Below are 26,989 nucleotides of genomic sequence, written 5' to 3' on the forward strand. Positions count from 1 at the left end.
CAAGGCAGAGACTCGCTTCTAGACCTCCTGACTACTGTCTTCTAACGACTTCGCTGACGTGTGCTTTACATTCCAGAAGACTTGTCCATGCTAAGTGTACGATTCAATGATTTTCAGTACATTTGCAATGTTGTGCAGCCTTCAGCAAAATCTAGTTCTAGAACATTCCCGCCATCCTAAAACGGTCCCTCCCTTCCACCAACAATCAATTCCCAATCCTGCCTCAGCCCCTGGAAACCACAAATCTGCTTTCCAGCACCGTAGATTTTTCTGTTTAGGACATTTCATGTAGGGGAATCACACAGCATGTGGCCTCGCATCTGGCTCCTTCCCTTCAGCATCATGCTTTCAGGTCTCACCCATGTTGTAGCGGGTGTCTGTGCTTCGTTCCTTTTCATGGCTGAATGATGTTCCATTCTATGGATGGACCCCATTTTGTTTGTCCGTTCTTCAGGTGATGAGCATATGAGTTGTTTCCACCTTTGCCTGCGATGAATAATCCTGCTATGTATGTTCACATACAAGTTGTCATGTGGACATGTGCCTTCGATTCTCTCGAGTCTATGCCTAGGAATGGAATTGCTGGGTCACACAGTGACTCTGTTTACCCATTTGGAAAACTGCCGGTTTGTTTTCATGGTGGGGGCACCATTTCACATTCCCACCAGCAGTGCATGGTGGTCTCAATTTCTCCACATCCTTGACAACACTTGTCACTGTCCCTTTTCTTGACTGATGCCATTCTAGTGGGTGTGAGCTGGTATCGCATTTGGATTTTGATTTGCATTTTCCTAGGGACTGACGATGCTGAGTCACTATTCATGTGCTTTCGGCCATTCATATATCTTCTTGGGTGACATGCATATTCAAGTCTTTTACCCATTTTTTAGTTGATTTGTTCATTTTTATGACCTATTATTGTTATTGGTTATTACCGAGTTTTAAGAGCTCTTCATATATCATGGATACAGGTTCTTTATCAGATATATGATTTACACATATTTTCGCCAATCTATGGCTTCTCTTTCCACTTTCATAATGTTATTTTTTGAATCACAAAAGTTTTTCATTTTGATGAAGTCCAATTTATTTATTTTTTTAAATGAATCATGCTTTTGGTGACATATCTAAGAATTCTGGCTAACCCAAGGTCATGAAGATTTTCTCCTATGTTTTCTTCTAGAAGTTCTATAGTTTTAACTCTTCTATTTAGGTTTATAATCTATCTTGATTCATCTTTTAGTATGTTGCAAGGTGCAGGCCTAAATTAATCTTTTTGTGAGTGGGTATACAATTATCCCAGCAGAATTAGTAGAAAACAGTACTCTTTCACTGTTGAACTGTCTTGGCACCTTGTCAGAACCAGTGAACCATAAAGAGAAGGGATTATCACTGGAGTCTAATTTTACTCCATTGATCTGTGTGTTTCTCCTTATGGCAGCATCACACCATCTTGATTGCTGGAGCTTCATAGGAAGTTTTGAAAAGAGAAATATAAGTCCCCCAACTTTGCTCTTCTTTTTCAAGATAATTTTGGCTATTTGGGTCCCTTGCAATCCTGGATGAATTTTAAGATCAGCTTGTAAATTTCTGCAACCCGTCCCTTCCCCCGCCCCCAATCCTACTGGGATTTAGACAGTGATTGAACTGAATCTATATATCGATTTGGGGAGATTTGCCATCTTGACCATATCAAGTCTTCCAATCCATGAACATGGAATATCTCCATTTATTCACAACATCTGAATTTCCCTCAGCAACGTTTCGTAGTTCCGTGCACAAATCTTCCACTTCTTTTGTTAAGTTTTTTCCTAAGTCTGTTATTCTTTGGGGGCTGTTGTGATTGGAATTTTTTCTTGCTTTCATTTATGGTTTGTTGCTAGTGTGTAGAAATACAACTGATTTGTGCATATTGATCTTGTATCCTGAGACTGTGTGAACTCATTTACTAGTTTTCATGGTTTCTTGTTGTTGATTCCCTAGGACTTTCTACATACAGAAGTATGTTGAATGTGAATAAAGACCATTTCATTTCTTCCTTTCCAAGTGGGAGCTTTAATCTCTGTCTTTCCTCTCTCGTTTCTGGCCTTGGCTTTGGTGCTTGTTTGTTTTTTGGCCGTAGTGTACTAGCTGGAACCTTCACGCATTGGGGGGACCTTGTTGTCAAATGCATAGGCCTCTACAATGATTTTATCTTCCTGAAGAATTGAGCCTTCATTCATCATGAAATGTCCCTCTTTGTCTCTAGTAATATTTCCTTTGACCTAAAGTCTATTTGTCTGATATGAACGGAACTCCTCCAGCTCTCATGGCTATGTTTGCATGTGTCTCTTTTTCCATCATTTCATTTCAACCTACCTGTGTCTCGAATCTGAAGCATTTCTCCTGCAGATAGCACGGAGTTGGGTGGCGGTTTTCCATCCGGTCTGAGAGTGTCTGCCTCTCAGTTGAAGTGTTTGATCCATTTACATTTAATGGAATTACTGCCATGGTTGGATTCACGTCTGCCCTTTTGCTGTTTGTTTCCTGCATGTTCCTCTGTTCCTCCTCTATTGCCTTCTTCTTTACTAAGTAGACACTTAGTTAATATTTTCTGCACCCTCTCCTCCTCCTCTCGTCTCAGACTCCCGTGTGAGGACTGAAAGGCCCGATTGTGTCCCACAGCTGTGAGGCTCTGCTCCTTCGTCCTCATTTTGTTCTGTCCTTCAGGTTGGATTATTTCTGTTGATCTGCCTTCAGAGCTTGCGGATTCTTTCCTCTGCCACTGCAGATGTACTGCTGAGCCCTTCTAGGGAATTTTTCATCCCAGTTATGGTACTTTTCAACTCCAGAATTTCCATTACGTTCTTTTTTATATTTCTATCTCTTTATTTTCTCCGCCTCATGAGTCATTGTCAGCACACTTTCCTTTGATTCTTTAAACACGGTTTACTTTCGTTCTGTTTTTGCTTTGAATTCTTGCTTCCCAGGGGTCAGCCGGTGCTTGGTCAGAGGTTGTGCTCAAGCAATTTCAGCCAGTAAGTTTCCTAGTCCTTGCCGACAGAGCTGGGTGGGGGTGGGGAACACATTCAAAGTTCTGGCCATTTACAAGTCTTCTCTGTACCTCTTTCCCAACCTTCTCTTGTCTCCTCTGCACATGTGCAGGGCCTCACACTGAGCCAGGGTGAGTAGACAGCCAGAGCCCTCTCTGGTCTCTCCTGAGTGGGCACAGGCCTGCACACACACACAACCTTCTAGACCCTCAGGGATATGTGGGAGCCATCAAGGCCCCCGTGTCTGTCTTGTTGCCTGGTTCTCCCTCTTACACTTCTGGCTAGTGGGCCGCTCTGTTGCTCAGTCCAGCCTCAGGCAGCTGCACAATTGACCTTCTTTGACAGCTTGCCAGTGAGACAGCTGCTGTTTCCAGAGATTCTTGGGGGCTGGGGTTTCCAACCTGTGCAGAAATCAAGTGGGCATCCTCTGAGAGTGAAGCCACCTGCCCTTCAGGCTTGTCCCCCGCCTCATAGAGCCATCATACTGAGGATGTGCGGACAGGAGCTGTCCTGGGCAAAAACACCACAGCCTCTCACTGTTCTTCCCTGAGCTTCAAATGCTCCTCACTCGGTCTTTCGTCTCTTCCTAGAGTCCTGAACTGGTTGTTTTCTGGCAGCTTGCCATTGCTTTCTGGGAAGAGGATTTGCTGAATTCCTCACGCTGCCGGAGGGATGTCCTGACACCCGCCCTGATCACATTTGAAGGCACATGGTTTCTGCAATCTGAGGACCCAGCACTGTGAGTCTGTGGCCCAGAGGGATTTTGAGAAGACCGGATTGGAAGGCAGAGCACAACGGCTTGTTTCCAGAAAGTTGCTGTGGATCCTCAGCCTCCTCCTATTTTTGAATCAAAGTCCTGAGATCTTTAAAATGCCAGCAACGTGACAAGGTGGGCCAAAAAAGCAAATGTCTCTGGATATCCAACAGCAGTTAGAATATTCTGAATTTCTTCTAAGGTGAGATGAGTGGAAGGGATTAGGCACATGGGGTTGGCGGAGTGGTCTTGGGCCAGACCTTGTATTTGGAGGGAGAAAGGCCCCACTGTCCAACCTTCCTCTGGGCTGAGGGTGGGACGTGTGTGAAGAGCCCAGCATGGCAGAGGGAAGCAGCCCGCTTGCTGTGCCCAGGGTTTCCTGCTTCCAAAACTCCCTGTGCGTCCGCTTCAGAGCTGCCTCGAGGGCAGAGGCTCTGGGCTGGGACTACAGCGGCATCACTCTCTGCTTGAGCATCTGTGGAGCTGTCTCTTCCTCTCTTTGAGCTTCACATTCCCCGTTTACAAGACAGGGACCCACAGTGGTGGCCGCCCCCTCCTAGGCAGGACGGGATGGGGCTGCACAGGCGCAGAGCAGGCTGCAAGCAGCAGGGGAGCTGTGGCTTTGAGAAGAGCCCACAGCGGGGAGGCAAAGAGCTGCGAAGGGTCTCGGCATCGGATTTGGGAAACCTGGGATGGCGACGCTGCCGATGCCACGCTCGTGTCCCCTCAGCCCCCCGAGTCCACCTGCAGGCAGTTCCCCAGGCCAACAGCGTGCCCCTGGAGCACCTGCGTCCTTCCTCCCCAGCTGAGGGCTCTCTCCTGTGCTGCAAGCGCTTCCTCTCCTGCAAGCTGGTGCCAGCCAGCAGTGCAGAAGCATCAATGGCCCGGGGTGACCCTCCACCCGTGGGGACAGGGCCAGTCCGGGTGGGACCTGGTCTCCCAGCAGGATTGAGCCCCATGCCCACTGCAGTGCTGGCTCATCAAGGCCACGCACCAGCGTCTCTCCTCCAGGCTCCGTTCCCCACATCCTCCCTGCGGCTCCCCGGATCATCTGCAAACACAAGACCTGCCTCTGAGTCCTCATCTGCTCTGGGGACCCCCCTCTGCGGAGGCCCCGCACTGGCTGTGACTCTGAGCAGGTCGTCCAGCCTCCTGGACCTGAGCTCCTCACCTGCGAGATGGCAAAGGCCTGCCCCGTAGCATCATCAGAGGAGACACAGCGTGTGACGATGCAAATCACCTCAGAGAGAGGCCAAGTGGTGGCCACGTGAACACATCGACCCCACAAAGGAAACAGGAGCTCATGAGGCGGGGTGGGGGGGACCCGGGCTGCCTGTCCAAACGGCATGGGAAGTCCCTGACGAGGGCGGCCCTGGAGAGTGGGCCCCCACAGTCGAAGAAGAGGCCTTAGACAGGGAAGGTGAGGGGATAGGGGCTTCCAAGGAGAGAGATTGCAGTGCTGGAGGATCAAAGAGGCCTTAGGAAGATTGTGAGGCCCTGGAAGATGCCTGCTGAAATGCTTGTGTAGGTCAGAAAACCGTGTCACCAATACCCAGTCAACACGGGATTCATTTTTTGTGGTTCCAAGAATCGGCACATACTTGTGATTATAACCCACATATTGGATATGTATTGGGATATATTTATTTTTCATAACTTTTGATTATTTTATGTTTCTAGACAAAGCGCCACGCACACATTTTCTCCGTTCTTTCTTTGCAATACTGGGCTCTGTTTTTAAGGAGCAGATTCCTGGCGCTCCTCACCTGTGCTAGCCCCAGGGACCGCCGCCTTTCGTGTCACACAGTGGACGTGAGCTCCACGCAGGCAGGGACCATGGCGGGTCACGCTCGCTGATGAAGCTACGGGGCTGGCAGAATGAGTGAGTGAGTGAAGGAATGAATGAATATGTGAGTGAAGGAATGACTGGGTGAATGAATGAATGACGGAGGGAGGGAATGAGTGAATGAATGACTTAGTAAATGAATGAGTGAATGAATGAAGCCTCAGAAGCCAGAATACAAACTGGAGGAGACTTTATTTGTGGTGGGGTCAGAGGGCGTCACAGCACAGGCCCCAGATGGTCAAACGGAATGCGTCTGACTGTCCTTCCAGGGCTGAGCCTCCCTCTCCTGTGACCTGCTGTCATCCTGGATCTTCTTCAGCTCCTCAGATAGCAGTGAATATTCCTGGGAGCAGGGCAGCAGGAGGGCGCCTGAGTGCCAGGACCCTGTTTTCTGGAGGACCGCCGTGACAGCCTGGCAGGTGACTCAACACGCTCCAGGCACCGGACAGAGATCCACAAGTCATTCCTCAGGGAATTCTCCCAACAACCCATCAGGAGGCCCATTATTTCCCCATTTTACAGATGGGGAAACTGAGGCTCAGAGCCTCGCCTGGGGTCACCAGCCAGAGAGAGGCTGAGCAGGCACTGGAGCCCCCGCCTCCCTGACTTTGGGTCGTTCTAACTGCTGTCCTGCACTGTGGCCTCCTGAGGCTCAGGGGTCCTGCCGGCCTGGGGACCACACCCTCCAGGGTTCCAGACCCCACTGGCCTCGGGGGACAGAGCCGCCCCCTCTGCCTGGGGCTGGGCGTGGTGGCCGGGGAAGGGCCGGCCCTGGGCACCCTGGGCCCTCCCAGTACCGGGGCCAGCCTACCCCCCGCAGGACGGGGTCTCCCTGGCTTCTTGGACTCCAGAGCCCAGAGGTCCGTCCCACGGCTCGAGCTGTGGCCTCCTTGTCAGGCAGGCTCCGTGGGGTCTAATGGGTCCTGGGCTCAAATCCTGGCTCTGCCGCTCTGTAGGGCACAGAAGGGCAGATCTCTAAGCCTCAGGGTCCTGTTGGTGAGATGAGGACAGCACCGGCCCCCCCGTGGTCTGTTGGAGGAGTCAGTGATAACTTGCATGGGGAGCAGAGGCCTGGTAAGGACCAGTCACCGTGCGTTGTTCTTGCTGATGTGACCCCACCGAGAGCTCCCCGCTGCCCTCAGCCAGGGCCTCTGCCCTCTGTCCCCTGAGGGCGTGCCCGACACACTCTGACCCCACTGTCCCTCTGGGAAGCCTTTCTCCACCCGGAGTCTGGGTGGGTGTCCCTCAGGTGGGGTCCCACAGCACCGGGCTCCCCCATCAGACCCACCACAGCACTGGGACTGGACAGGACCCGTGGCTCATGACCTGGGCCTTGGACAGGGACTGGCCTGAGTGTTGGCACCTGCCCTCTGGGGCGCCCTGACGTGTGTCATCTGCCACAGGCCAAAGGTGGAGGTGCCCAGTGACGGGGCTCCTTCCCCCGATGGGCGGCCAAGCTGAGCTTCCCTGCGCTCCTGGGACGCACCCTCCCCACCTCGTCTCTCCGCTCCCCAGATAGAGGGTACCTCAGCTCCCAGGGGCCACCTGCGCAGGGCGGTTTGGTGATGTGATGGGCGGTGTCGTTGGTGAGGATGGTGACTTTGTGGGTTTGATCCCGGGGCTCCGAGTGTCATCTCAGTGACCTCGTCTTCATGCCTCCACGTAAGGTCAGCTGCTGCCCCCATTTCACAGGTGAGGAAATCAAGCCTCGAAGCGTGATGCCTTTCCCAGGTCCCCAGAGCTCTCTCCTGCATCCCCACCGAGCAGAGCCCCCTCCCTCGAAGAAGCTGAATGTGCTGGACATATGGGTTGGGGGCTGGCACAGGGCCGGGGGCAGGGGTCACTGCTCAAGGACCCTGAGGTGTGGTGTGGGCTCTGTGGCCTGCTGCAAAGCCTCCAGCCGGATGCTCTGACCTTCTGGCACCTTCTGTGAGGCCCCGCTGTGCCTTGTAGAGGTCCCTTCCGCTCACACCAGCTCAAGTGGGTCCTGCTGTTGTGACTGAGACCTTCTCCTGGGTGGAGCAGGTTCAAGGGGGTCCCTGTGGCTCACTGAGCTGACCTAGGTGAGCTTTCCTGACTCAGGAAGGTGCTGTGCGCTTGCCAGGGGCGGGGAGGGTGAGCAGGAGGAGTGTCAGGACTGGGCCCTCTTCTGTCCTGGACTGGACGGCAGGTCAGGCTGCTCTGCGCAGGTGAGTGAGGGCGTGGGAGGGGCGGGGCCTCCAGCGGGGCGGGCCTCCCCAAGTGCCTTCCTCACCCGGTCCCAGCTCCTCTTCCTCCTCCTCCCTGAGGTCTCTGCCTGGGTCTCTGAGCCCCTCTTCCCCAAACAAGGCTCAAAGCGGACACGGAGACCTTGGCTGTCAGAGACCGCGACATACACCGTAGCATCGTGTTTACGTTGTGACCCAGAACCTTCCCTCTTGGGACCTGTGCTAAAGAAATAAAGGTTTATGGACGCAGACGTTGCCTTCAGCAGGACGATGGGAGTGAGAAGCTGGAAGGGCCTGCGTCTCACAGAGGGACTCTTGGGAAATTCTGACAGGGACACAGAAGAAGAAGAGGATTGACTGACAGTGTCGCCCCTGGGGAAGTCAGGTTCCAGAAGAGCACACGCCCTGGAATCCTCCTTACCTGATACCCACCCCTGCACATGCACACATGGGCACACTGGCGTATACATGTGCACACACGCACGCACACACGTGAACAGGCATCAGACCCACATATGCTCATGCACACAGGGCACAGGCAGACACACACTCACTTGCACATGTACACACTTGCACATGCACACACGTGCACACAAAGGGAAAGGACTGGAATGGTGAACACCGCCTGTTAAGGGCACTCCTGAGTTTCCACTTAATTCTTAATTCCTGTAGATTTCATTATTTTACTATAATAAATGTTCATTGTCTTTGTAATAAAAATCTCTCAAAATAAAAACTAAATAATGTACTTTACTCCATAGATGAGTGATAAATGGATAGCATTTAACATATGATTCTAATCTTCTTAGAAATAGAAAAGGAATGCACACACATTCTAAAAAGGTTAAACCTCGCCTGAAGGAGAAGACAGGCGGTTGGAAAGTCCCTCCCCCAGAGGTGCCCCGTGAACGGCTTAGTGCTCATCTCTCAGGCTCTCTCTGTCTCTTATTGTGTCTCTGTCTCTGTCTGTCTCGCACACAGACTCACATTCATAGATGCGCATCGCACACATGTGGGAGCACACATGGGGTTGGCGGGTCCCAGCCCCGCTCAGTGGACGTCAGCGTTGTTGCGGGTTCCCTGCTAGTCCCGCCCGCGCTGTGATGGAGACTCTTGAAAACACATCTTGAAAAATTGGGCGAGAATTCCTGGGGGCTGAACTGGGACTTGCGCTGCCAGCAGATGCGCGCCTGGGACCCTCGATGGTCCTGCACATGTTCTCCAGAGAGGACGGTCCTTGCACGCTTGTCTCTAGGGGACCTGCCGGGGCCTCTGCTTCCTCACGTTGTCACTGCAGCTGGTCGCCAGCAGCCTAGCAGCCTGCCAGTCTGACGGAGCCCAGTGCTGTCTCCACAGTGTCCGGGGCGCGTGTCCTCGTCGGGGAGGTGGAGCAGCTCTGACACGTGCGCCGTCTGCGTCCCCTCTCGTTGGAACTGCCCGGGTTTGCTCTCTGTCCCTTCTGGAAACATTGGCTTTCCAGAGTTTTTGGACCGCGGGGATGTGAAACCTTTCCCTGGCCTTGGGTTGTGAGGAATGCTCTTCAGTTTGTGGCTGGTCGTTCCAGCTTTCTACGTTTTTCTTGTTTCTGTTTTGGCCACAGGAAGAGCCAGGCATTTCCTGTCTGGCTTCTGGCTCTGGTGTCACTCTTAGAACAGTGTCTCATATTCCCCATAGGGCTTCACTGTATACATCTCATCTTTAACCCATCTGGGATTTCCCTTTCAGGTAACAAAAATGCTATTTTAAATAAAAAAACAAAATTAATCAGTCCTCTCTTAAATGTGGGCAGACACAAGAGCCACCTACTGCATGATTACGTTTACAGGAAACATCCAGAACAGGTAAAGGACAGAGACAGGAAGCAGATCGGGGTTGCGGGGCCGAGGGAGCGAGGAATGGGGAGTGAGCGCTTTGGGACAGGGCTTCCTTCTGGGGAGGGAAATACTCTGAGCTAGACTGTGGTGATGGTTCCACAGCATTGTGAATGGACTCAATGTTCACAAATTGTACAGTTTAAAAGGATAAAGAATTAAATTTTATTATGTTTGCTTTAAACCTTAAAATAAAAGAAACCATACAAAAAGGAAAAGAAATAATAAGAGGGGAGGGGAAGGAAAGTTCTAGTGGGGGTGGGGGTGGAAGGTGTGGCTCGGGGGAGGGTGACGAGGGAGGTTCCAGAGCCGGCTCCGCCTGCAGGGGTGGGGGGTCCTGACCTGCTCCAGGACTCCTTCAGGAGCGGCCCCAGGAGCCCGCCCTCCCTTCAGAGCTGCTGATGCAGCCGTGGGGCGCACCTGCACCTCCCTCGGGGAGACGGAGCGGATGAGCCCGTCCACCAGCTCCTCACCCATCTCCTTGGTGGAGCGCTGCAAAGACAGTGACCGGCAGCCGGCCCCAAGCCATCAGAGCCCTGCCTGCCCTCGCCCCTGCTTCCTCTGCCCACTGACCTTCTGCTCTCAGATCAGTACAGACCTGTGTCTGCACAGACCTCCACCAGGATGAAAGAGAGACATCTCGAGGGCTCGGGATAAGCCTGGGCAGAAGGGTGACACCCCAGCACTCCACGTCCCGCCCAGGCTTGACCTGGGGTGCAAGCTTGACCTGCCCACCCGGTTTCCAAGCCTTCATCAGCCTGCTCCTGCTCAGGGTGGGCCCACCCCAGAAGCTCCCCCCACCACACACACACACACACACACACACGTGGAGAGGGGACATAGGCTTCCAGGTGGGATCAGAGTGGTGGCCTGGCCTGGACTGGCCTACCCTGGGCCTCCCTGTATTACTTTGGGTCCCTCTGGGTAAATGGCCAGAAGCGTCTGGGGTGAGACGGGACCCAAGTTCTGCACCGTTGGAAGATGCTCTCACCGCGGGCTTCCCTGAGGCTGCGGCCTCGGGACGTGGGGATGCAGCACGGAAACACGCTGGTCACTCCACCGTCTCCAGCTAAGTGAGCTGTGGGAAGCTGTCTCTCGGATGTGGGTGCCTCATCCCTGGGGTGCCACGTTCTGTTGGGCTTGGTGAGGTCACTGCCTGGGGTCCCCTGACCGATGCTTCCTCCTCACACAAGACGTCCCCATGGTCCCCTGGGCTGCTGACTGCTCGCCCTCCACCCCACGCCTGTCCACACACAGTCACCCCAACACAGCCCCCCCCCACAGCCCCCGGGGAGGCCTGGGTGCAACCAGGGCCCCAGCTTTGAGGACGCAGAGCCGGGTTCAGACCTGGGTCCTCCTCCTCCCCAGTGACGTCACCCTGGACAAGCCGTGGGACTCTCAGGCCTCCCCAGTCTCCCCAGCTGCACAGTGGGGGTCGTTCTGGCATCTGCTTCCTAAGGACGTCATCAGGTGTACAGACCTGTCAGTGCGTGCAGTGCCTGTCAACCCATGGGCTGCTGTCACATGTGGCTCGTGCACAGACCTAGCAGCAGAAGGATGACACAAGGGCTGGGTGTACAGAGAACGGAGCTCACACAGGCCTGGGTCTGCTCTGGGCTCTGGGGAGTCACTTCCCCTCCCGCCTGTTCCTGGTCCCCCCGGGGAGGGTTGAAATGAAGTGATACTCAGACATCGTCCCCCCAGCATACAACCTCCCGGCTCCTCCTATTCTGTTTAGACTCAGGTCCAAGTGCTCATCTCGGCCTAGGTGGGGGGCAGCCCCCACAGTGGCTCCCAGCACTCTGTGAGTCTCTCTTTCTGACTCTCTCTGCATCTCCTCTCTGTCTCTGTCTATCTGTCTCTCTCTCTGTCTCTGGGATCCACTGTTCTGGAGAAGCAAGATCAGATATTATGAGCTGCCCTATGAGGCCCCAGCTCAAAGAACTGACAGAAGGTCACTACCCACAGACGGTAAAGATCTGGGACTCCCCCCCATCCAAATGGAATCCTGCCAATGCCCCGTGAATGATCTCAGAGGCAGACCCCGCCCCAGTTGAGCCTCAGTTGAGACCACAGCCTCAGGCTCCTGGGAGACCTTGAGGCAGGGGCTCCCAGCTGAGGAGCCTGGATCCTGGTACAGAAGCTGTGAGATGGTCAATGTTCTTGTAAGCACTAAGTTAGGGCAGTGCTGTCACACAGTGTGACAACAACTTCCTCCTTCCAGGCTGAGGTCTGGCCCTGCCCTCCTCCCTCCCATCTCTCCTCCCTCCTCTGCTCCCACCCACCTCCCTCTCTGCCTCCTGCCCTCCTCAGCTCTCTCCAGCCACACTGGCTCCTTTCTCACCTCCCCTCTGGCCAAGTTCTCTCCTGCCTCCGAGTCTCTGTACTTTTGAGCCCCCCACCCGGCACACCACCCACAGATGGATGCAAGGCTGGCTCCTCTTGTCCTTCCGGTCCCAGAACAAATGTCCCCACAGAGGCCTTTTGGATCCACCTAGGGGCTCCCGGCCCTCCCTCCAGCACCTGCTTCATTTCCCTGTAGTCCCTGCTCTTCTCTTTCGTGTGGATTTGCTTTCACGCTTTGTCCCTTTCTCTTCCAGGCTGTGAGCTCCTGGAGAGCAGGGACCATGTGGGTGCCGTCCACCTCCAGGCCCAACACGGCCCTGCTCAGGGTGAGTGCTGGGGGCAAAGTAGCTGCAAGAATAAGGAGAGGATCTCAGAGCCCCCTCCCGCCTCTGAGCAGCTCACATTGTGGACAAGGACGCCCACGATAGAAGGTGCCTGCGGGGTTGAGGAGGGGGGAGGCCAGATTGACCCCTGGGTGTCCCTTCCCTGATCAGGTTGCTCCATGAGCACAGCAGGCACAGCCCGCCCCCTGGTGGTCAGCCCCAGCACTGCAGCCCCGGACCGGAAACCAGAAAACAGAACACACACCTTTGTTTGGGTGTAGTCTAGGCACTGGATCCACCAGGGCCCAGGGGCAAAGGGGCAGGACCTACAGGCTCCAGGGGCCACGTGCAGGACCTCGGAAGCCTCCCTTGTCCCATCTTTCCCTCCACTGAGCCTGGCGTGTCCAGTTCACTCATGAGGCCTCCTCAGCCCAGCCAGGGCAATGACTCCGCGCCACTTCCAAATGAGGACCCCGAGGCTCCAAGGACGGCCTTGTCCCTGGTCCCTGGACAAGTGGCCCAGTGCTCTGCCACGTTCTGCACTACCCAGGTCCCAAGCCCCCAAGCCTCCAGGCTGGCTGCCCTCTGCTCAGAAGGACCTCCAGGGAGTAGAAAGCATTTTCCAAGGACTCGGAGCACATGGGTCATGGGTGAGCACTAAGGTCACCAGAGCCTTCTACGAGCCCGTGGGACGCTTGGGGTCACCCCTTCTATGCACCTCAGTTTACAGAGGAGTGAGCGGAGGGCTTCTCTCCTGAAGTCCCCCCCACACACACACAAACACTAAGGGGCTTACCTCCCACTGCCAGGCGCCCAGAGTGGTGGACACAAGACCCCGGACCTTGTCCTCTGCAGGCTGCTCTGGGGGTGGCCTGGCCCAGGCAGCCCCCTGGGCACCTTGGGGACCCCCTGCCCACCAGCCTGGCATCTCTCCCCCTCCCCATGCTATGGGCGCTGCGTGTGGCTAGGGGACTGGATGCTCCCACCCCATGGCAGAGCCGCCTCCACCCCTTTCTTCTTTCCCCCATCACTTCCCCAGGGTAGGCTACCCTTCTGACCCCCAGCAGGGCAGTCAGAGTGTGTGTGTGTGTGTGTGTGTGAGTGTGTGAGTGTGCCCACCTGGGGATGCCCAGAGGAAAGAGCCCCACATGGCAGGGGGTGAGCAGGGGCCCAGCAGGATCTTAGGCGCCGTGATTCCCAAAGCAAACCCCATGGGAGGGCTGAGGCTGCCCTGGGATCAAACCTGAGACATGGCCATTAAAACACAGATGGAACAAAACCAAATGCAGGTGCTGCAGCCAGACCTGGTCTTGGGGACAAACTGAATCAGGGTGTCATGTGACATGTTTTGTCGTGCGGAAATTAATAAAGAAACCTTAACTAAACTGGGTAGGGAGGGCCTGCAGGGGGAGCCCTCCCCCCATCGGTGGCTGGTCAATTACTCCAAACAGGAAGTACAACCACTTTCCCTCTGAGGGAAGACTTCTCTACCATGTGGCAACAGCCCAGCCAATCAGAAACACTGCAGCCCAGCCAATCAGAAATGCCATAGCCCAGCCAATCAGAAACGCTGCAGCCCAGCCAATCAGAAATGCCACAGCCCAGCCAATCAGAAGCACTGCAGCCCAGCCAATAAGAAATAGCACAGCCTAGCCAATCAGAAACCCTGTGGCCCAGCCAATGAGAAGCTGTTGCTGCCCTGGTCTGATCCTCTCCCCAGCAGACTTTCCTTTAGAGCAGCCCCGCCCTCTGCCCCTTTTCTCTATAAACGCAGTTCCCTCCCGTGTTCTCCAGATTTGCTTATGGCTCACGGTAGTTTGCGTATCTGAATTGCAATTCTTTTGGCTGTTCCCAAATGAATTCATTTTGGGGCTCTGCAAGTCAACGGTCAGGACCTCTGAAAGATTTAAGGTGTGCCAAGTAGATTTTCGGGCTGTCCCAGAGGGTTCTAGGCTGCTTGAGACACAGTCGGTCAGCAAGCTCGTGACCCCAAAACTCTCATAATCAAATCTGGAGAAAGAGGCAGTTTCCTAAGGAACTGTGGATGTGGCTTTTGGCACCTGGAGTAAATCAGAACCAGGTACATCGAAAACCCACAAAGCACTTGAAAGAGCTGTGTTGGCAAAAGCGGTGACTGGGTGGTGCAAAGAGGAGAAAGGCTCTGATTTCCACAAGGGATCAGGTGCAGGTCCCAGCACCTCCTTCAGTGGTGGCCAGAGCGAGTGAGGGGCACGTGGGAAAGGAAGGGGGTCTCAGAGGACAGAGCCAAGAGGTCAATGGACCATGACCCCAACATAAACTTCTGGGAACACCCCACCCCCAGAGTAACGAGACCTGACAATGTTGTCCCAGCGGGACTGCAGAACTGCCATGGGCCGCGGCTGCTGTGTCCCCCATTCTTCTTTCTCATGCAGGGCGTGTCGAAGTCATTTGCCCTCTGTCCCACCGTGGGGGGTGAGCATGTGGGAGTCCGATGACTTCGCATTTAGTTCAAAGGCGTGCAATCTAGAGGAGCCGCTGTGGGATGTAGACCCCAGGCCCCCAGATTCAAGCCCGCTGCCCTGATCTGAGGAGGCTTGGGGGAGCTGAGACGGAAGGTGGGGTGAAGACACGACCCGCAGAGGTGGCTTGAAGGATTGTGGCCGAGAGTGAGAGCTGGTGCAGACTGTGCGTGGGGCCTGGCCCGTCCCCCCTTCCTGCCCCCGCGCCCTTAGCCGAGGGCTTCCCACTGGAGAAGCGAAGTGCATCTCCCGGCCTCCTGCCTTTGGGTTTGGCACTGTGACTTGACTCAGAGACGAGGCGAAAATGACAGTGCGCCTGTTCTGAGCCTTTAAAGGACTCGAGTTTTTCCTGACCTGCTGTGCCTTCGTCATTGCTGTGGGATGAACATGTCTTGGTTAGCCCACCGGGTAAAGGATGAGGGACGTGTGGAGCAGAGCCACCTCTGATGAGCCAGTCCCAACCAACCCACCTCCTGCCAACCCAAACTGCAAGAGCAAACCCAGCGGAGATCGGCAGAGCCGCCCAACAGAGACCCACCAACATCAGCCGGTCCCAAGCTGACACCCAGATGGGAGAGCTAAGTGACCTTGTGTTGCTTTATGGCTCAGAGGCTTTGGGGTTGTCTGTTACACGGTTGTGGCTGACTGATTCCATCCTGTTATTTTCTCCTTAGATGATCTCATCCGTGCTGTGACGTCCATTACCAAATACAGATCAGGGACTCCAGAGTGTCTCTCTGCCACCTAGATCCCCGCTCTGAACTCCAGCTCCTACAAGACACTCCAACAGGGGGCCCTGGAGCTCCTCCAACCTCAGCCCCAGCCCTGCTCTTCTGGGGTTCCCTCTCCTGGGACTGAACCACCTCTCTCGCCTGCCTTTCCCACCATGACGTCGCCCTTCCGCATGGCCCCTGAGTCCACGCGCTTCCCTGCGTCTCCAGCATGGCCCCTGAGTCCACGTGCTTCCCTCCGTCTCCAACACTCTGGGGTTCAAAGGTAGTTTCCTCTTCCGGGGATGTCCTGCTCCCCCAGCCCCACCATAACTTACTTAACTCCCACCACTCTCCGTTTCTCAGCTCAAATGCCGCTTCCTCCAAGAAGCTCTCCCTGACCCCTCCTCCCTCACCTGGAGAGAGTCAGCCCTGCCCTTGTTCTGCACTTGTTGCCTCCAGATCTGTTTCTCTGAGTCTGTCCTCGTGTGCCTGGGTGTCTGCACAGCGTCCGCCTCTCCTGATAAGGCATCGGTTCTGCGGGGACTGTGCAGATTTGCTCCCTGCTCTCCCCCAGCAGCCAGCACCATGCCTGGCACATGATAAGTGCTTGGAAATGTTTGGTCAAGAAGTGAACGGCTTCCTGAGGAAGTGTAGGATGTCAAGGACACAGAGAACGGTGGCATAGACTCTACAGAGAAGGCACATGGCAAGGATGACACTGGACCAGACCGTGGTCTATTTCACAGCAGATGGGGGACAGCAGCATCTTTCTGCCATGTGGTCTGGAGGACACAGGAAGAAGGGGTCTGGCTTGGCATCTTCTTGTCCAGTCAGCTCGATGATCATGAAAGATTCCTTTTGGGCTAGAGCCGTGGCCCTGGGTTCCAGACCTTCAAGGCCTTGGGGTCACCAAAGGCTTCTCAACAAGCAGCTGGATATGAGACCTGCAACCTGGAACAACACTCCAGGTGTCTAGGGGGACCGCAAGTCAAGCCCCGAAGGAAAGAGCAGGCGGGCGGCTCCCTCTCACGGCAGAATGGTGTGCGCACAGGAGGCTGTGGGAGAGGAGAGAGGCGATGAGAGGGCTGGGGCCGCTCTCAGGGAGCCCACCTCTGCCCGTGACACGTGCTGGCTCGCCCTCGTTTCATAAATGCTAGTCTTGGGCACCGCAGAGGGCAGAGCCACGCAGCCCCTGGTCCTCTAGCCACAGCCTCAGAGACCCGATCAGACAGAGCATCTGTGCCCTGGGCACCGCCTCTCGCTCCCTGTGCAGGGCCTGCCGGGGTGACAAGCTGATGCTGGTAGAGGACCAGGAGGCGGGCATGGGGACGCACATGCAGGCATGCCTTCACAGTTGGCTTCAGATCTTTAAAAAGGTGGCGCTGTCATCCTCTCATCTCTCCTTCCCCATGTGAGCCAGCTCTCTAGTGGGATGGGCAGGTGGGGCCAGGACGCTGTTGTCCTGGACCCAGAGCCTTGCAACTGTATTTACCGTCTTTCGGGAGAATGGTCGCACTCTTTGAGAGCTCCAACATCTCACACGTGTCTACGAATTTTTTCATACTTGGGAAGCTGGATGTGGTCTGTCTGCCTGCGGTTGGAAAGCAGAGTCACGTCAGAGTTTCCAGGTCCAGCCATTTGGGGCTGCACCGGACCCCACAGCCCACAGCCTCAGGGGGCATTTCCGACTTTCTCCAACAGGGCTGCTCATCCCACCCACTGGGGTGCCTGGAAGTGGGGTCATGCCCCTCCCCGACCCCGGTCACTTCCACACCACCCAGCCCACCCCCAGGCAAAACATCCTCAGGGCTCCACATCCAGCCTTTGCTGTCACCACTGCCTCTCCTCCCCTCCTCCCACTGTCAGCCTGTGGGGGGCAGCTACTTTTGCTTTCTGACTGCCCCCTTTGCAGTGGCCAATGGCCTCCCCCACTCACCGTGCTGTGGTCACCTCTGAGACCTGCCTGGGTGGTCCCGATGTCCAGGGCCCCATGCTCTACCCACCCACCCCAACCCAGCCCCACGTCACCCCTGCTGCAGCCTGCACCTCCTGGGCTGTGACTGACCCCTGTGGACTGCATGTTGAAGCCCTGTGTGATGGGGTCAGGAGGTGGGGCCTTGGGAGGTAATTAGGGTCAGACAGGGTCGTGAGTGTGGGGTCCTCGTGATGAGACTGGTGCCCCTGGGGGAAGAAGGAGACCAGAACTCTCTCCCCGGGCACACGAGCACAGCGAGAAGGCGGCCGTCTGCAAAGCAGGCAGAGGGTCCCCGCCAGGCCCACAGCGTGCTGGACCCTGAGCTGCTAGGACCGTGTGTCCACGTGGAAGCACCTGGTCTGTGCTGATCTGTGATGGTGCCAAGCTGCCTGGGCAGAGGTCTCCCTCTTGCCAATGTCCTCACCTCTGAGCTCCACCCTCCTCGGTCCCCCTCTGTCCCCCTCGGTGCCCCTCCCTGCCCGCACCCTCCGCACTCGCAGCCCAGGAGGCCCAGGCCGGGGGCTGGGGGCAGCCGGACTCACTGAAGAGCAGCAGGGTTTTGGAGGAGCGGCCGGCCCGGCCCAGGCGCAGGTGCACGAGGCCGGAGCTGTAGTCGGTGCACAGCACGCGGAAGCCCTCCACACCCTTCACTGCAGGGGCACAGGGCACAGAGCCGCCACTCACACCTGGACCGCCCACCCAAGTGCCCAACACCCAGTGGGGGTCTGGAAGGGGTCGCAGAGCCACCCTGATCTCTCTCTCCAGGCCCAGCCTGGGCGCACGCGCGCCATGTGGCTCTGGGAAGGCGAGGCCTGGGGACCACAGCCAGCCTGGCCACCTTGTGCTTCGGTGTCTGTCCCGCCCACCCACCTTCTCGGGGGCAGAGGGGCAGCTGGGGGCAGTCGGTCAGGGGCATCACGTCCAGTGTCTAGGTGGCCACAGCCAGGACTCTCCCACCCCAGGTCTTCCTTCGGGCCGGGCCATCAGACGTACGGGTGTTCCTGAACACGGCCTTCTTCCTGTCTTTCCGCAGAAGTAACGTGTGGGACTGGCACCCCTGCGACCTGCAGGGCAGGGGTGCTGAGAGCTCGCGGCCAGCGAGCCCCTTCTTGGCTCAGTTGTTCTGGAATTTTCCAGCATAGACTGGGGGAAGTGGGGTCCCACGGCGTATGGGAAACGCTCCAAACACCCCTGCCTGCCGAGTGCCCGTGGCTGCAGAGGCCTCTCCCATGCAGCCCTCTGGACTTTAGGGGCAGGAAGTGATGGGGGTCTGGCTGTGGGGATCCCTGTGGGATTTCCAGACCCACCACGGGTCTGGCTGCCCCTCACCTGGGGAAGGGGAGATGCAGCCAGGGGTCTGCGAAGGGTGTGCCAGGACCCCGCCCTCGTGCACTCACCGGTTGAAGGCGAGGACCACCTTCAGCTGGCCCGTTTTGTGAACCCTCACCATGCACGCCCCCAGCTTCCTCTTGTCTCTGCTCGGCAAGAATCCTGGGGCATTAGAGGCGATGGCAAGAATGTACCAGAACCCTGCAAACTGCAGAGGGCGGGGGAAGCACAGAGGTAGGAGCTGCCACCCTGGGTGCTGCCGTGCTCCCCGGGGCCCAGACAGGACCTCAGAACTCACGGGATGAGTGACACTTGCCTGAGGCCCAGCCCACCTCCAGAGTCCACGGCTGCCCATCCCAGGCCGTGGAGGGCAGGTGCCCAGCTGGTCCGGCCTGAGGCAGCACAGGGCTGGGCCGTGGGCATCGCGTGGGAGCTGGCTTCTCGCGTGGTCCTCCTGGGGGCCCGTCCTTCCAGCTCGCCCCTGCACCCTGCCCACTGACTGTTCCTGCCGCAAACCCACGTTCCCACAGTCCGCTCAGCCTGCGCCCACGGCCGACCCCACCGGAACAGTCCACCCAGGCAGTGGTCTCGTTATTCCAGAACATGCTCTGCTCGTTCCACCTCCCCTCTGCCCACCTGGTATCTCCAGGCGACCTCAGCCAGCACCTGTCTGGGGCCCTCTGCCCTGCCCCCTCCTCAGGGCTCCTGTTCAGTGTGGTCCGTGGTTGTCAGTTGAGTTTTGCAGGCCCTACTGTCAGCCCCTCAGGGAGAACCCAGGTGGGCTGCCCCGCTGGGCCAGCAGAAGCCCATGCCTGAACCTCCCGCCAGCCTCGGGCGCTGCACACTGTTTCAGGATGCCCTCTGAAGGTTTCCAGGAAGTGATCCAGCTGCTCCCCCACCGCATCCCTGGCCCTTGTGGCCAGGGCACCTGGCTCAGGGACCATGGGCACGCAGCTTACCTTACTCCAGTTGAGGTTGTGGGCCTCCCTGGGGATCTGCTCCTGCGGCTGGGACCCCACAGCCAGCACCAGTGCCAGGGCCAGCACGGGCAGCAGCCACCCCGGCCCCATCCTCACCCTCCTCCCTCAGCTGCCCCAATGCTGCGTTTAAATCTCCCTGCCCACCTGGCCCAGCCGTGGCATCGGGCCAACCCGGAGTCTCAGGCCAGCCTGGGGTGGGCCGATGGGGAGGGAGGGGGCTTTGGGCCCTCCCCTCCCCAGACACAGAGGGCCGGCCTGAGCACTCAGCCCTCAGGGCAGCACAGCCGCCAGTGGGTGCCGCCTGCCTAGGAGGCCCCTGAAGACGGAAGCTATCATGTTCCCGAGGTCACTCCCCTGGAGCCGTCTCGCCCCTGGGCCTCCCATCCTGGCCCCCCAGGAGAGAGGCAGACGGCCGGGAGGAGTTACTGAGTCACTGCATGCGGAGATTTGCACCAGGAAAGCATGACCACCGTGAAGATGGGGCTCAGACAGGGCTGCCCCGACATAGGGGCTACCTCTTAAATGCCCTGAGCTGGCAGCCACAGAGGGGCCCGGGCTGGTTGTGTGTGTGCATGTGCACATGTGTGTGTATGTTCACACGTGGGTGTACCTGTCCCACCTTGAAGGATGAGGCAACCCTGTGTACAGCTCACCATGAGCAGTGGGCAGCCCCTCACCCTGCTTCCAGCCCAGCTTCCCCCGCAGCCCGTGCTTCTGCCAGGACATCAGACCAGCCACCCCCGCCCCCGACCCCACAGAGCACAGGAGAGCGATAGGCTCAGGCCTTCTGGGGTCCTGGACCCTGCTCCTGGCCCAGAGCCCCAGGCCAGGGCCCCAAACTCTTGTGCCATGGACACAGCACACCCAAGCCAAGCGCCCTGGTGGGCATCAGTCCCAGCTTCCTCAGCCCAGCACCCAGCCCAAACCGCACCCAGGGGGACTCTGGTGAGGGACACAGGTGCAGCCCTCTCATGCCGGAGCTGGCTCTATGCTCTGTAGCTCAGCCCTTGGTGAGCCCATCCCACCCGTCCTCTTCTCTTCTCCCTGCGCCTGCCGGAGCCCCGAGAAGGCAGCTCCCCGTCCAGCCCCCATCAGCCCTGCACAGGGCCCCCCCCAGCACGCGAGCAAGAGGCATCGGGCTGGTTTGTGGAATGGCTTTATTGGGATCCACAGCGAGAGCCCCGGGGAACAGCCAGCCTGAGGCCCAGCACCCGGCGGCCAGGTGAGGAGGGCAGGCCCTGGCCAGCCTCCACCCGGACAAGGCAGGCACCATGCCCGGGGAGCCACAGCATTCACTGAAAACCAAGAAAAGCATTGGGGGACCCGGACTCGCCCATAGATGCACCCCGCCCCCGATCCTTCCTGGCAGTGGAGCACTGCCACTGGGAAGGGCTGCCCTGCAGGGGTCCCGGGGCCGCCATCGGGAGGAAGCTTACCTGGAAGGCCTTGTGCGCACAGGTGACTGGGGGGAAGTGAGACGGCTGTGAGGACCGGGCGGGGCTCTCCTGCAGCAGGCCTGCCAGTCCCGCCCACAGCCTCATCTGAGAAGGGGCATCCCTGCAGGTCTGATTTTGGGCAGGGGACAGGTCCCTCCTTGAAGACCCCCGCCCCAAGTCCTGCCTGACTCCCTGAGGCCAGGAGGTCCCTGAGACCAGCAGGAGTCAACAAATGTTCGGACAGTGGGGGCCCCGGGCAGGCACTCACGGTCCCTCTGCAGCTGGGCCTGCTGCTGTGACAGGAAGCCCAGGCCCTTGCTCCACTTGGCGAAGAGGTGCACAGCCTCCTGGCTGGCCAGCTCCGACCGACCTGCGGGGGGTGTCCTCTGAGAGCCGGGCCTGGGGCCAGGAGGGGCCGGGTCTACCGCAGGACTCGAGCCATCCAGGGGTTCTGTCCTCCTCTGACCCCAAGGCCCTTCACGCGCCACCCCTCCATCCCCAGCCGGCATCGAGTGCCTGGTCCCTCCCTGCCATGAGGGGCTGTGCCCCCTGCAGAAGGGCAAGTGCAGGGGCGGGAGAGGAGGAGGGAGGCATGAGGGCCTCACTTGGCCACCGTGCAGGGATGAGGCCCGTGGGCATGAGGAGCAGGGTGAGGCTGCCATCTCACTGCAGGGGGCACCGGGCCAGCCGCATCACCCCTCCCCACTACCGCTGCCAGCCCCTCCGAGGCCAGGAGCCCCTGACCCTGGGCCCCTCTCTAGCCCAGGCCTTCGGAGCACAGCGCCCGCAGCATGGCGTGGCAGCAGCCCTGGCCTCCAGGCCCACTTACTGTAGAGCTCCACGGTGCTGAAGGCCTCATCAGCGAACTCCAGCTGGGTGAAGACGACGGCGTAGTCCCTGAAGTTGGTGCTCAGCACCCGGAACTCCACCACGCCCAGCGCTGGGACAGAAGCGCCCACGGGGGCTGGTGAGGACTGCGTCACCCCTGCCCCTGCCAGAAGCATGGGCCCTGCCTGCAGGACCTGAGGATGCTGCAGGTGACAGACAGGAAGAGGGCCCAGGGCACCCCAGTGATGGTCAGGGAAAAGGAGCCTGTCCCCACGCTGCCCTGGACAAGACCATGGCCGCCACCCTCACCGGGATTCTCAAACACCCAGCCAGAGGCTTGTCTCAGCAGCTCCACCACGTTCAAGTCACATCTCTCCAGCCTGGAAAAGAAAAGGCTCCGTGTCAGCTCAGGGTCCAGACGCAGGACGAGGGGAGAAGACGAGACCCCCTGCCCCCCAGAGCCAGCCATTGGGCCAGCGTGACCACAGGGGGAGTCTGACTTCCTCCTGCTGGCCCCATGGGAGCCCCTGGGGAACAGGTTGGCACAGGGGCCCTGGGAGGGGCAGCTGCTTCCTTCCACCTCCCGGGAGACCCGCAACACCAGATCCTCGTGAAGAAAACTTTGAGGCACTGCCCAGGGCACAAAAGGAGCCACGGATGCACAGAAGGGTGCCCTGCAATTCCGGACACAGAGACTGAGCATAGAAAGCGGCCAACGTTCCCTATGTCGTCGTCCATAAAAGGCACAAACTCAACAGCAGTGCAGAGGCCTTTGTGCAGCAAGATGGGCTGATGCCGAAGTTCACGTGGAAAAACAACCAGGAAAATTCTAAAAGGAAGAAAACTCATCAAGAATGAGCCCATCAACTCAAAGCGTGTTACAGAGTTGCCATAGTGACACCGCAGAGTTGTGGCAAGTAAGAGGACAGAGCAAAGGAACTGGACAAGGTCCAAAAATAGAGCAAAATACTTGGGAGTTCGTGCATGACAGAGATAGCATCTTGGGTCAGTGGAGGAAAGATGGACAATCCGATAAATGGTGATGGGCAGTTGGGTAGAAATCCAGAAAACAATGAAGTTGTGCCTTTCATTTTCCCCAGGGCAAAATTCCCAATGCATTGCAGATGTCGGAACCCGTCAGCACCCATGAGACAGGGAGGGCTTCCCAACCATGTCACCAAACCCAGGCCCCCAACAAGAGAGGCCGGTGTAGACATCACACCAACATAAAAGAAATCCTCGCCAATCAAATAGTCCAAAGTGTTGTAAGAAAAATGACAGACTGGGAAATGCGTTTGTAACTAATTTTTGTCACAGACAAGTGGCTAATGTCTCTGATACGTAAGGGTTCTCACAAACCAGCTAAACACGCCCGAGAGAAAAATGTGCAAAAGATACAGACAGTTTTCTGGGAAGAGAGCACAAAAGGCTCGTTAACATAAACCAAGATGTCCTGTGCTCTGCGATTAGAGAAAGGCACACCACCACCAGTATGGGGCCATTTGTCGCCCACCAGATGGCAAAGAAGAAAGAGTCAGTGATCGCCTAGTGCAGGCACCAGTTAAGGGACCGGCTGTGTGTGACTTGGAGCCATGTCACCAGCAGCACAGACAGACCTTGGTTCCGAGGGATTTATCCTTCAGGTAGAGCCCTCAGAGGTGAATTCACCAGGCCCACTCCCCAATTGCAAAGAATTAGCCACCACTGTCTGTCCATCAACAGAGCACAGGAAGACAGCCTGGTGGAGTATTACGCAGCTGTAAAACAGAACAGAGTTCCTCAAAAACTGTAACATAGAGTCACCAAAGACCCAGCAATCACGCTCCTGGGGATCGACCCAAAAGAACTGAGAACAGGTCTTGAAGAGATACTTGCACACCCATGTTCACTGCAGCATTTTTCACAGTAGCCAAAAGGTGGAAGCAACCCAAGTGTCCATCAACAGGTGAGTGGATAAACAAGCTGTGGTCCATCCACACAAAGGAATACTATTCAGCCTTAGAAAGGAAGGAAATCCTGACGCGTGCTGCAACATGGATGAACTGGGAAGACATGATGCTGAGCGAAACAAGCCAGACACAAAAAAACAAATCCTGTAGGACTCCGCTTGTGTGAGGGCCCCAGAGGAGACAGACCCACAGAGACAGGAAGCGGGGCCCTGGGGCTGGGGGAGGGGAGGGGACGGGGTGAGTGTTCAGTGAGGACAGAGCTTCAGTCTGAGAAGATGAGAAAGTCCTGGAGACGATGGCGGGGGCGGCTGCACGACAAGGAGAACATGCTTAATGCCACTGAGCTGTGCACTTGAAAGTGGCTAAGATGGTGAATCTTACGTTTATTTTATTACAATTTTTAAAACTCTAATAAGGTCAAAATGAAATAAAATAAAAAATATTTTAAAAGAGAGCAGAGATTCTGTGGACTGATAGGGAACGGTCTCCAGCAGGTGTGTTAGATGACACGTGTGTGCTGCGTGGGCCTGAGCGTCTCTGAAGAGCCGCCACGAATCCCAAACGCGGGCGACCCTCGGGGAGGGCGCTGGCTGCCCGGGGCAGGGGAGGAGGGCACACAAAAGACCCTTGAGAACTTTAGATTTTTGGACCATGCAAATGTATGTCCTGTTCAAAGGCCAACAGATGAAACGGAAATGAAATAACAAGAGCAAGAGGCCCACTTTCTCTCCTACAAGCCCTGAGCGTGTCCTGCCCGTAGGATCCACACAACCTGTGTCACCACCTCAGGATTAGGCCAGGGGCCTTAGACAGACGTGCGTTGACAACAGCAGGGAGCGAGGCCGCTGACCAGTCGCAGCGATAAGCCAACGCCAGAAATGGTATTGGAGAGTCCTGGCAACCGCCGTGGTTCTCATTTCATCCACGGCTTTTCCACGGGGCCTGGGGCTCTCCAGATGCCAAGTTCCCATCTTTGGAGGTTTTATTCCACCAGTCTCTTTGGGACTTGCCCGCCCACGTGGCTTTGGGGCCTAATGCCCACGGCACATGTGACCCCATGTTCACAGCAGAGCCAACACATGACCTCTGTCCTTGCTTGTCCCACAGCCAGGCCTGGCCCAGGTGGACGGGGCCTCAGTCTCCCGAAGGCAGACTCCAGTCCACAGGCCAGGGCATCCCAGGGAGCAGGAGAGAAGGGTCTCCCCCAGGACTGTGTCTGTCCAGGTGGCGCTGTGAAGCCCGGCTGCCAGGACAGAAAGGCCCGCTATGCCACCCGCCAGCATGAGATGGGCTTGGTCTTCTCCATGGGAAGCGTGGGTGATGAGGATGACACCTCCCCCAGCGTGGTTTGCCCCCAGCCTGGCCCCCCCAGGGGCTCCCAGGGATCACAGCTTCCCGGCAGCATAGCCCCCTTGGGCCGCCCATCCACCCACGCCTCCCAGAAACCACCCCCCAACACACCGCCAGCCATGTGCAGGGTCTGCTCCAGCGGTCAGGGCCCGCTGAGGCTCGCCTGACACCACAAGTCTAGTCTGACAAAACCACCCTAGTGACCATATCCTCCAGATGATTCATTTTCTGAAAGAACCAGCGGCTCTTAGGGCTCGCACACAGAAGAGGCCTCTCCCGCTCTGACCAGAGCCCCCCGAGCTGACCAAGGGCCTGGAAGCAGCAGGCAGGGTGGTCAGAGGCTGTGCGGGCCCCAGAGGCAACGGTGTGAGTCCTCCCCAGAGGCCCGCCAGGGCCAGCGTCCAGGGACTCAGACAGAGGGTGGGGCTCAGAGCAGAGCCAGCAAGGTGGGCAGGGTAGGCCGGGGGTGTGTTGCCCGGGAGCACACGTGTGGGGCTTAAGCGGGCTCTGAGCCTGGGCCAGCTGGACTCAGGCCGAGCAATCTGCGACGGCAGGCCAGGCTCACCTGTGCCGGGAGGACAGCATTTTCAGGTTGTTTTCTGGAGTGAGGGTCACCACGACCCCCTCGATGTTCTTTGTGGCCTTCTCCACCGCAAAGTCCTTTTCCCCGGAGGCCTTGGCAAGCACGTACCAGGACCCCAGGAGCTGGATGGAAGATGGCAGGTGAGAGGGGAGCAGTCTCTCCAGCCCTTGGAGGCACCCCTTTACTTGGGAGCCCAGGGTCCCCTTGCACAGGTCAGCGCATACCCCTGAAGCCCACATCAGTCTGGGCTGGTCCTGTGGGGAGCCCAGAGGCTGTGTGGCCCCACGGGTGGGGCCTGGCCTAGGACCGATGAGCCCCAAGGCAGGTGCTGGCACCCCCAGGAGGACTGTCACCTGGTTAGGGTTGAGCCTCCCCAGCCACAGTGCCCGGGCCTGGGGCACTGAGAGCAGAGCCAGGAGAGCAGCCAGGAGCACACCTCTCATCCTCCCAGAGGTCAGTCCACACCTCAGGGCCTGGGGGCGTGAGGTCCCTCCAGCCCCTGGAGACCCGTTTATATGGCTCTGACTGCCTCACTGTGGGCGGCCACTAACCACCAGGACACCATTCTGGCTCTTCTTGCAGGGTGGCGGAATTACCCAAGGGAAAGGGGGTATTATTGCTCAGCGGTGGCCTCTGTGCCCTGCCCAGGCACCGGGAGAGCAGGGCGTGGGCCCCTTGGGAGTGTGCGCCGAGCCCCTTCTAAGTCAACACTGCTGTGCTGAGCCCTGCTTCTCTATACTTCCTTTCACTTGAAAGGTTCCAGAATGAGCACCCTAATTCTGGTGCATTGCCTCCTCTCCTCCCCTCGCTGGGGGTCCAACACTGTCCCTCACTCAGTCTGGGAAGGCCAGAGATCTTGCTCTTAAACCCAGGCCGGCAGCAGGCCAAGGTCAAGTCGAAGGAGAGATGCAAGAACAAGTAGTTCTTCCTGAAGCTGTGGTTTTGGATATCTTTTGTTTCAATCAC

The 26,989-nt window shown here is 57.3% G+C and overlaps 2 protein-coding genes and 1 long non-coding RNA gene across 10 annotated transcripts; 1 reads left to right on the forward strand and 2 right to left on the reverse strand.

Annotated features, from left to right (window-relative positions):
• The first annotated feature begins 5,901 nt into the window (after window positions 1-5,901).
• Window positions 5,902-8,592, forward strand: LOC139079583 (uncharacterized). Its single transcript, XR_011533309.1, has 3 exons — window positions 5,902-6,051; window positions 6,589-6,706; window positions 7,036-8,592. It is a non-coding gene; the product is annotated as an uncharacterized lncRNA (long non-coding RNA).
• Window positions 8,593-16,483: 7,891 nt separating this feature from the next.
• On the reverse strand, window positions 16,484-20,075 carry LOC103542608 (epididymal-specific lipocalin-10). 3 transcript variants are annotated; one of them, XM_008509546.2, is made up of 6 exons: window positions 19,857-20,075; window positions 18,966-19,105; window positions 18,562-18,632; window positions 18,111-18,218; window positions 17,086-17,184; window positions 16,484-16,648 (listed from the first exon to the last, which is right to left on the reverse strand). In XM_008509546.2, the coding sequence occupies exons 1-6, from the start codon at window positions 19,965-19,967 to the stop codon at window positions 16,620-16,622; spliced, it is 558 nt and encodes a 185-aa protein (XP_008507768.1). In that variant the 5' UTR covers window positions 19,968-20,075; the 3' UTR covers window positions 16,484-16,619. The 3 variants fall into 3 exon arrangements, with proteins under 3 accessions (XP_008507768.1, XP_070451271.1, XP_070451270.1); XM_070595170.1 differs by lacking the exon at window positions 19,857-20,075 and having other exon boundaries at window positions 18,966-19,431; XM_070595169.1 differs by lacking the exon at window positions 19,857-20,075 and having other exon boundaries at window positions 18,562-18,587; window positions 18,966-19,391.
• A 624-nt stretch (window positions 20,076-20,699) lies between these two features.
• On the reverse strand, window positions 20,700-26,601 carry LCN6 (lipocalin 6). 6 transcript variants are annotated; one of them, XM_070595147.1, is made up of 7 exons: window positions 26,248-26,601; window positions 26,006-26,145; window positions 22,451-22,521; window positions 22,143-22,253; window positions 21,582-21,683; window positions 21,314-21,418; window positions 20,704-21,172 (listed from the first exon to the last, which is right to left on the reverse strand). In XM_070595147.1, the coding sequence occupies exons 1-7, from the start codon at window positions 26,464-26,466 to the stop codon at window positions 20,847-20,849; spliced, it is 1,074 nt and encodes a 357-aa protein (XP_070451248.1). In that variant the 5' UTR covers window positions 26,467-26,601; the 3' UTR covers window positions 20,704-20,846. The 6 variants fall into 6 exon arrangements, with proteins under 6 accessions (XP_070451251.1, XP_070451248.1, XP_070451249.1 ...); XM_070595148.1 differs by having other exon boundaries at window positions 20,711-21,172; window positions 26,377-26,589; XM_070595149.1 differs by having other exon boundaries at window positions 21,018-21,172; window positions 21,314-21,393; window positions 26,248-26,599.
• Between the last annotated feature and the right edge of the window lie 388 nt (window positions 26,602-26,989).

The sequence above is a fragment of the Equus przewalskii genome, chromosome 26, assembly GCF_037783145.1.
Source record: "Equus przewalskii isolate Varuska chromosome 26, EquPr2, whole genome shotgun sequence".
Classification (NCBI taxonomy): Eukaryota; Metazoa; Chordata; class Mammalia; order Perissodactyla; family Equidae; genus Equus; species Equus przewalskii.

Bases quoted from the DNA above. Each gene is read 5' to 3' on its own strand.
- LCN6 (XM_070595147.1), bottom strand. From the start codon at position 26,466: ATGAGAGGTGTGCTCCTGGCTGCTCTCCTGGCTCTGCTCTCAGTGCCC. The intron at 22,522-26,005 runs GTGAGCCTGGCC...TTTCTTTTCCAG, and splicing joins ATGCTGTCCTCCCGGCACAG to GCTGGAGAGATGTGACTTGA. The intron at 22,254-22,450 runs GTGAGGGTGGCG...CTTCTGTCCCAG, and splicing joins CTGGGTGTTTGAGAATCCCG to CGCTGGGCGTGGTGGAGTTC.
- LOC103542608 (XM_070595170.1), bottom strand. From the start codon at position 19,252: ATGGGCAGCCGTGGACTCTGGAGGTGGGCTGGGCCTCAGGCAAGTGTC. The intron at 18,633-18,965 runs GTGAGTGCACGA...CCTGCCCTGCAG, and splicing joins GTGGTCCTCGCCTTCAACCG to GTCGCAGGGGTGCCAGTCCC. The intron at 18,219-18,561 runs GTACGTCTGATG...GTGCCCCTGCAG, and splicing joins GGCCGTGTTCAGGAACACCC to TGAAGGGTGTGGAGGGCTTC.